Raw genomic sequence first — 9617 nt, 5'->3', positions numbered from 1 at the left:
TCCGCCCTCAGCCGGGGGTTCAAACCGACCGTTGGCCACCAGCGCGTGCGGCCCACGCTCTCTCCCGCCTTTTCTGCAGGGATTCCCGCTTCGGCTCGCGGGCCCGACGCCAAGCCCTCTCATAGGCTACTGCAGCGCGTGCGGCGCACGCGGCCCCAGCTCCCGCCTTGGCTCTTTCGTACCTGGCAATAATGGAGACACCACTCTGGGGGATGGCTAGGTTACTTTAGCGGAGCCCCTGAAATGCCATCCTATCCTGCTCCCCCTCCCTCAATTTGGCACTTCTCCTCCTTCAGGCTGCTCTCCCCCCCCCCCTCACATATTGCTTTGGGAATGGAGAATTAATTACCTTTGATTTAGTTAATCCAGTGTATGGAGACAGACTTAAAGATCTCAGTCTGTATACTTTGGAGGAAAGGCGGGAGAGGGGAGCTATAATAGAGACGTTTAAATACCCATGTAATGTAAATGCACATGAATCAAGTCTCTTTCATTTGAAAGGAAATTCTGCAATGAGAGGGCATAGGATGAAGTTAAGAGGTGATAGGCTCCGGAGTAATCTAAGGAAATACTTCTTTACAAAAAGGGTGGTAGATGCTGGAACAGTCTCCTGGTAGAGGTGGTGGAGACAGACTGTGTCTGAATTCAAGAAAGGGTGGGATAGGCACTGGGATCTCTTACAGAAAGGAAGAGATAATGGTTACTATGGATGGGTAGACTGGATGGGCCATTTGGCCTTTATCTTCCATCAATGTTTCTATGATTATTGCAATATTTTGTATCTGGGTTTACCAGAATGTGTTCTTAAGGCCATGCAACTTGCACAAAATGCCACTGCCCGCCTGGTGGCGCATGTCTCTCAGTTTGAGCACATTACGTCTGTTCTGAAAGACCTGCATTGGCTGCCAATCAGTGCTCGTATTGAATTTAAGACACTGTGTTTAATTTTTAAACTATTGAATGATGGTTCTGAATTGCTGCAGTCGTTGGTGCATGTTTATATACCGTCACGTAGTTTATGTTCTAAAGATAAGCTTTGTCTTGATGTGCCCTCCCTGTCTGTAGTTAAACTTCTGAGTTACCTTAAAGTGATGCAGTGGCGTACCAAGGGGGGTGGGGGGGAGGTCCGGCCCGGGTGCACGCCCCAAGGGGGTGCACAGCTAGCCACCCACCGGGGAATAGGCTGCCACCGGGGAAAGGCTTCCACTGCCGTCATCGGGAACAAGCCAGCCGAGTTCTCCCTTCTTTTCTTCCCTGCAGGGCCGACCAACTCTCGCCGCCTGACGTCAATTCTGACGTCGGAGAGGACGTTCTGGGTCAGCCAATCGCTTTAGAATTGACGTCGGGCAGCAAACAATTGGTCGGCCCTGCAGGAAAGAGAAGCAGGGCAAACTCGGAGCTGGCCTGTTCCCGATGACAGCAGTGGAAGCCTATTCCCCAACAGCGGTGGCAGCATTTTCCCAATGGGGGTGGCATAGGGGAGGGGAGGGGGAAAGAAAGAAACGGGGGGGGGGACGACGACAGGGTGAAACAAAGAAAAAGAAAAAATAGGGCATGGAGAGAGAGAGAAAGAAAGAGGGCATGGAGAGAGAAAGAAAGAAGGGGGCAGGGTGAAACAAAGAAAGAAATGGGGCACAAAGAGAGAGAGAGAAAGATAGACATACAGAAAGAAAGGGGGCATGGAGAGAGAAAGAAAGAAGGGGACAGGATGAAAGAAAGAAAGAAATGGGACACGGAGAGAGAGAAAGACAGACATACAGAAAGAAAGGAGGCATGGAGAGAGAAAGAAAGAAGGGGGCGGGGTGAAACAAAGAAAAAGTTGGGGGAGGGAATGAGGTCTGGAGGAGAGGAAGCATACAGGAGGCTGAAAGAAGGGAAGAAATATTGGATGCACAGTCAGAAGAATAAAGTGCAACCAGAGACTGATGAAATTACTAAACAAAGGTAGGAAAAAATGATTTTATTTTCAATTTAGTGATCAAAATGTGTCCGTTTTGAGAATTTATATATGCTGTCTATATTTTGCACTATGACCCCCTTTTACTAATCCGCAATAGCGTTTTTTAGCTTAGGGAGCCTATGAGCGTCAAGAGTAGCGTGGGGCATTCAGCACAGCTCCTTGTGCTAAAAAACGCTATCACGGTTTAGTAAAAAGGGAGGGAATATATTTGTCTATTTTTGTATAGTTGTTACTGAGGTGACATTGCATAAAGTCATCTGCCTTGACCTCTGAAAACCCGCAGAATATAAATGATAATTAACTTTTTCTCTGTGTACAATGTGCTTTGTGTTTTTAAAATTTTATTGTTGGTAGATCATTTTGACTTGGCCACAAAGGTAAGGGGGAGGGAGGGAGGGAAGCTGCTGAAAGACATGTAGTAATCCTTGCAGGCTTGACTGTGCAGGGAATTATTTTTGTAAAATCATGTTTTGTTATGTGACTGGCATTATTTAGACTTTAATTTCTATGAATGAATAGAATGAAAATGATATAAAATTACTTGCTTGTTTTTATGTGCGTGCGCTGAAGGAAAGTAGAAAGAGAGTGGGCTGAGGATGCTGAAGGGAAATGGGGAGTGGGGAGAAGACTCTGATTTATAAATTGACAATTGTACAGAATATTGTTTCTTTTTATACTTTAATATAATAAGTTCAATATAAAACAATTCAAGGCTTGTGTGGATGGAATCAGGTGGTTTGCGTGGATGGGGACCAAGCTTACGGGGATTAGTCCAATAAAATAGTATTTTCTTATTTCTCAGTATTTGTTTTATTTTTATTTGTTAATTTGTAAAGTGGTGATTGTTATGTATCAGTTTTTTCAAATTTACATCTACTGTCTTTATATTTTACACAGTATTAGAGGACATGTATTACTGTTTTTGTGGTGTTGTGGTGTTGCATTGTATGTAGAGTCTGGTTTCTTGGTGGTTTAACTTTTGTCTACATATTTCTATTTTTAGTTTGTGATTATTCCTTATTGGGCGAGTTGTATCTGTCTGTGTGTATCAGAAAGGCTTTCTGATAGCATCGACTGTACAGGATCAATTGACTGTACAGGATCTGGCTTGTTTAGTTTTACAATGTATGTGTTGGTGTTCTAGTGCTCACTGCAGTGTTTAAGATGCTGCCTTTTCTTAGGTACACTCTTGTTGTGCGATATGTGGATTGTTACTAAAAATCATATTTTTCATATAGATGGGGGTGGTGGTGTCATAAAATGATGTGCCTCGGGTATCACATATGCTAGGTACGCCACTGAAGTGATGTTTTCTGTTCAGGGTCCTATTGTTGGAACAGGCTTTCTGTGGATCTTAGGCAAGCATCATCAGTATTACTGTTTAGAAAAAAGTTGAAAACTTTTTTATTTCTGTGCACTTTTTCAACCTGTAGTAGTGAGTAATGAGCCAGCAGTCAAGTCCCAGGTAAGTAAAGCAATGGAGATGATGGTTATTTATTTTGTGGTTCTCTGTTTATTATAGGTTGTATTGCTATATGTCTATTGTATTATGTTGCTCTGTTGTTTTATTGAAATATGTGTTGCATGAGAAGGCTGTGATTTGTGATTTTTTTATTTGGATGTTTCATTCAAACATAGAATTGCAGGATATGCGGAATATAAATTTTTAAAATAAATAAATAATGAGACAGACTAAAGATCCAGCAATGGGCAATCCAGGTAACACGTACCTGGTAAGATCCCAAAAGTAAAACAGATTCTGTGCTGTTTATCCTAGAAGTAAGCAGTAGATTTTCCCACCCATCTTAATAATGGCTGGACTTTTATGTTAGTAAGTTGTCTGAACATTTCTAAATCCTGCTGGTGTATGGCAGTGTAGTCTTTGCTAGATATTGTGATTCCCCCGAGAGATGAATGATTTTGTTTGTCAGCCATGCTGGAAATCATAGGTGTGAGAAGAAAGGCGAGACATCCCAGAGAAGTAGGGAATAGGCAGGAGAGAAGCTGAAAAGTAAATAGTGTCAGATGTGGTATAATGCAGGCCTTCTGGTGCCAATTAGTGGTATATGTGGATGGATCCTGATTTTTCTACCTTGCTGCACCGTATGCCTAGAACAAACTGCTCAACTTAGTACATTGGGCTCTTGTCTCTGGCAGTATTCAAATCCTGAGTGGAGGATCCAGGTTGATGCATCCCTCTTAGTGGGATTGAGTGCTGGATTTGAGGAGCTGGGAGATCTGCCTTTTACCTAGACCCCTTCTACAAAAAATAGGGGGGAAACACTTGAAACTTACCTTCAATATTTAAAAACAATGCTAATGTTAAAAAAACCAACCAACCAAAAAGTTCGTTATGGCAATTTGGGAGGGTAGCAAAAAACATACTTAAGTGACTTTCTGTAGCATTTTGAAATCCAATCCACGTTTTTCTGAAAATCTGTGATGTACAAAGTATAGATTTTTTTAGATAATTACTGTGGCATACGAAAAAAAAAGGGGCAGGTCCCAAGACAAATTATTATAACGCGATCTTTTTTTCCCCTTTTTGAAAAGACAGGAACACTAATATAGTGTATATTCATTTATTTAGGTAGGAATGTCTTGGTTGCTAACCATTACTGGTATGTGGAATATTTCAATCTAAAATGATCCCTGTTTTTTTAAAAGCCATCTGCTGAGAGCGGACCGCTAGCTTCCGACATGGCTCCCCTAGTCCGCGCGTGCGCTCGTCTTTGAGGCCGCTCTGATTGGCCGCTGCCGAGGCTCGGCGGGCTATTGGCGCAGGCTCTGTGCCTGGGAACGGAAGCAGTGGCTTGGCGCGTTGGGGCCCGCCTCTTGAGCTATCACTTTCGTCTTACTGGCTTGGCGAGGGCTCGATCTAGGCGATCCTTCAAAGTCCCGAGCGGCGCTTTGGTGTTTGTTGCTTGAAAAAGCCAGGAAGATGGACATGAAGAAACGAATTCATTTAGAGCTTCGGAATAGGACGTCGTCAGACGTAAGGCTTTGTAAACGTACCTTTTTTTTTTTTTTCTTCTTTCCCCCTCCCTCCCTCCCTCCCTCGCTGGCTCTGGCGGTGTGTTGTGTTATTGCCCTTGGTTCGCGTAGCCGTTTGTCCTGCCGCCTGCAAGTGCGTCTCTCGGCCGGGGAGCCATGTTGGGAAGTCGGTGGGGCTCGTGAACGCGCCCTTTCTCTCGCGCTCGGAGTGTGCGAAGGGAGCGGACGCAGAGGCCGAGCCGCGCGGACCCCGGGGGGGAGGGGGCCGGCCGGCGCGTCGCCTGGCCCGGCCTGGCCTGGCCCCTGAGGGGAGCGCTGCGGGAAGCGGCCATTTTCAGCGCTGGGCTGGCGGACGGGCTCCTCTGCTCGGCCTGCCTGCCTGCCATTTTGTCAGCCCGAAGGAAGAAGCTTCGACAGACAGCAAGAACCGCTATTTCCCAATGGATTGAGTGAGGTACTCGCTCGAGCCTTTCTGCCGAAGGGGGGGTGGGGGGGGGGGGTCACTATTTATGCGTCCTTTCTAGCGAACAAAACAAATGAGGAATCGGCCCGGCCTAGTCGATATTGACTATGAAGAGATTGAGCCAGATGAAATTCTGCCCCATTTCATTCCATTTTACAATGCAATCGGCATCTCCTACCACTCAAACTTTTTTCGCAACACCTTCGAATTGAAATAATGAAATTGTAAAACCAACAAAAAATAAATCTGACACTTTTATTCATTTAATGTTCTTTAAGTTATGTACAGGTAATTTTAACAACTGTCAAACTAAATAGAATTGCTAAGAAATGTGACAGCGGTGCTTGTTTTTGAATGCAAATGAACTCAAAATTGCGGCTCGATCATCAATAAAGCCACCATCTGCACTCATTCTCTCTTTTTTTTTTTTATTTAATTTCTGTCAGAGCTGAAAATCCAAGTTCACAAAAATAAGAAGAGCCAAACGGTAACAAAGCCTTGATTGCTTTGTTTCTCAATAAAACTAAAACTAGTTTTCAAGGACCAATGATGCTTGTCTGGGCTGTTGTATCCTTACACACATACAGAAGCTCATAACATTGAGAATCTTGTGAATGCATCTGTGTGCATAAGGATACAGTCACCCAGACAAGGGAATTTGTAGAAATAAGCTAAAATTCTGGAATCTCTCCAGGCACTGCTCTAAGCCTTATGTTGAGTTTGTTAGAACAATATACAGTAAAACCTTGGATTGCTAGTGTTTTGCAAGCAAAACATTTGATTAAATTTTAACTTAATATACAAGCAATATCTTGCAATACAAGTACATAAAGTATACACACATCACAACTGAGCTGATGGTTCTTCTCTCTCTGACACTGCAGAAGTGTAGAGACTGTTTTAAATGAGCAAGGTCTTGCAATACAAGTACGTATCGTATTTTGTATTCAAGTTATGGGGTTGTGGAACAAATCGTGAGTTTCCATTATTTCCTATGGGGAAATTCGCTTTGGATTACAAGCATGTTTCTGGAATTAATTATGCTCGCAAACCAAGATTTGACTTTATTTGCAACAGTATTGATAGTAAATAGTGGTATATGACAATCTTGGGAGCATGAAATGAATGTATGTGGTCTATTTCCCAGGTTATTTTCATAGACAAAACTAAAGTAAACGTTCTGGATAACAAACTCCAAAGTTTAAAGATCATATAGTTATACCCATGATGGAACAATTTTCAGTGATTCAGTGCTTGAATAGAAAATGGAAATAGGTATTTTTCTGTATTTATGAAGCAGGTATTGGAATGTCTTTAGGAGTTAAGCATATGGGGTGACTGCCTTAAAGCCCATAATTTTTTGGGGGGGTCTTGTGCCACAGAAAGTTGAAGTCCAGGGGGCAGAGTTATTGCATTTGGGTTGCATTACTGTTCTGGACCCTGACCTACCCGCAGGTAATCCATACTTTTAAAAACAGTATCTTCCTTATCATCAATTCAGCAGCAGATTAATCTTAAAGACACTATCTTGGATATAGAGAGCATTACACTAAGCTATGTCACATACAGAGAATACTGGCTGACCAAGGAGGTGAATGGATGGTCTCTCTCAAATTCCTGTTTTCATCTTATAGTTTGCTCCTGTTCTGAGTTTTACCAGCTCAGTTGAACCTGAGAGTGCACACCTGATGGGGCCAGGTCCCCCACCCCTCACCACCTCAGCTCCTATAGCTTCCCTCTTCCTCCTCACAGTTAAAAAAATTGGTAGGAGTGGGCAGTTTCTATGCGCTTCAGCTGGAGGAACCGAAGGCTTTCTGGATGGGTTTCTGGGGCCAGCAGTGCTACTGTCAACATCATTTTGTAGGTTTTTCTTTTTGCCTTCCTGTTTGATAATGTTTATGGCAAGATCAGTAGAGGCCTTTGTGATTGCTTTTTGACATGCTCTCCCTTTCTTGTGCAAGTGTCCATTTTTGTTTTCCCTCTCAGTTTGGTTTCGGCCTTGTTCCATCCATCTCTGATCTCATTTGGGATAGATCCAGAGAGATTCCCTTCTTGCTGGGATTGTTTCCTGCGGTGCTCTTTCAGTGGCTCCCTGGTGGTACCAAGAACTTGCTACTCTGACAGTTCATCTGTTTTCTTGGGCAGCCATGTGGGAGCAACCTGGTGATGTGGCCGGTGTCTTCCTGTGTGGGTAGCTTGATAAAGATTCTTGGCCTGTGGCTGCTTCAGCAGTTGCCCTTTTTGCCAGACTAGGTTCCTGCTTTCTATGCTCTTAACTTGCCTGCTTTCCTTCCATTGGCTTCTTTGGATGCTTTTTGGAGGGAGGGAGCTGCTTCTTTTTCCTAGCCTGCATTATGTTAGCTGGTTGTACTTGGTGTGACTGCAGCGCATTGGCAGCTGGGATTTGTGCAGTGACAGCAGATTTTCTGCATCAGATATGGCCCCTTCTCTTTGTTATTGGGTTTCCAGTTTGAACCCAGGGACTTTTCTGTCAGAATGGATGCTTCTTGGGGGGGGGGGGGTCGTCCCTCTCCCTGGCAAGTCACTGTTTCCCTGTCTGTCCCGGCAGTCTAACAGTCTTATTTAATGTACCTGGGGCAGTGGGGAGATTAAGTGACTTTCCCAGGCACAAAAGGAGCAGTGTGGGTTTGAACCCACAATCTTGGGGTGCTGAGACTGTAGCTTTAACCACTGCGCCTTACATATGGCGGATGACGTCTAATATCAGCAAGTGCAAAGTAACGTAACAAAACCACTCTAGTGATTTTTAGCACATAGAGCTGCTCTGAATGACCCACGCTGCTCCAGATGCTCATTGAGTTCCTATGAGTGTTGGGAGCAGCGCAGGCCATTCAGCACGGCTCCCCACACTAAAAAGAACATAAGAATTGCCACTGCTGGGTCAGACCAGTGGTCCATCGTGCCCAGCAGTCCGCTCACGCGGCGGCCCTCTGGTCAAAGACCAGCACCCTAACTGACACTAGCCCTATCTAGAAAAGGGGGTATAGCTACGTGATGCTGGGTTCTATGTTAAGAATCACTGCCCAGGAAAAGGATATAGGTGTCATTGTTGAGGATATGTTGAAACACTCAGCTCTGTGCAGTGGCAGCGGCTAGGAAAGCAAATAGAATGTTAGGAATTATCAGAAAAGGAATGAAAACCAAAGATGAAAATGTTATAATGCGCTTGTATCGCTCTATGGTACGGCCGCAACTTTAATTGTGTGTGCGGTTCTGGTCGCCATATCTCAAAAAGGATATAGTGGAATTAGAAAAGGTACAGAGAAGAGCAATAAAAATGATAAAAGGTTTGGGACTCCTTTCCTATGAGGTAAGGCTAAAGTGGCTACAGTTCTTAAGCTTGGAGAAGAGACAGCTCAGGGGTGATATGATAGAGGTCTATAAAATAATGAGTGCAGTGGAAAGGGTAGGTTGGGGGATGTTCGACGAAGCTATTTAAGTAGTAGATTTAAAACAAACCAGAGACAATATTTCTTCATACAACATGTAATCAAACTCTGGAATTCGTTGCTGGAGAATGTGGTGAAATCAGTTAGCTTAGCAGGGTTTAAAAAAGGTTTGAATAACTTTCTAAAAGAGATGTCCATAGACCATTATTGAGATGGCTTGAGGAAATCTGCTGCTTATTCCTAGAATAAGCAGCCTAAAATCTGTTTTACTACTTGGGATCTAGCTAGGTACTTTGGGACCTAGGTCAGCTACTGTTGTAAACAGGATACTGGGCTTGATGGACCTTCGGTCTGCTCCAGTATGGCAATTCTTGTGTTCCAATCCAGATTTAAAAATACACCTTTTTGAAGTTGCTTTTACATTTTGACTACTTTTTTGCAATATGTTTCAACTCAATAAAGAGTTTTAATTACCTGAGCATAACAGACAAAGGTTACTTGTATTATAGAGAAATGCATCTGTATCAGAATTACAGCTTTAAAAAAAAAAGTTTCAAGAACAAATATAAAGAACATGAACAGACACCCATTGTGTACGCAACATAACAGAAGGATTGTATCAGTAACGAAGTTTGGAGTCTAAAATATTCAAATGTGTGAGCTTTCCTCCAGAAGCTCCTCCTTTTCACATAATATCCACCTTATATTACATAATAAAGAGTAAACATACAAGTTGGGCAGTTAAATGGTAGTAATAGTGGTTTAGAACTACCGTATTTTCACAAATAAT

General features: G+C 43.3%; 1 protein-coding gene across 1 annotated transcript in view; it reads left to right on the top strand.

The window, feature by feature from the left end:
• Positions 1-4785: 4785 nt before the first annotated feature.
• The window catches only part of ANP32A (acidic nuclear phosphoprotein 32 family member A), a 61900-nt gene continuing 57068 nt past the window's right edge, over positions 4786-9617 (top strand). Inside the window, 1 exon segment of the mRNA XM_033920030.1 lies at positions 4786-4955. Within this exon segment, the coding sequence (XP_033775921.1) occupies positions 4902-4955 (54 nt within the window). The 5' untranslated portion in view covers positions 4786-4901.

The sequence above is a fragment of the Geotrypetes seraphini genome, chromosome 14, assembly GCF_902459505.1.
Source record: "Geotrypetes seraphini chromosome 14, aGeoSer1.1, whole genome shotgun sequence".
NCBI lineage: Eukaryota > Metazoa > Chordata > Amphibia > Gymnophiona > Dermophiidae > Geotrypetes > Geotrypetes seraphini.
This window is presented reverse-complemented; position numbering and strand designations above follow the sequence as displayed.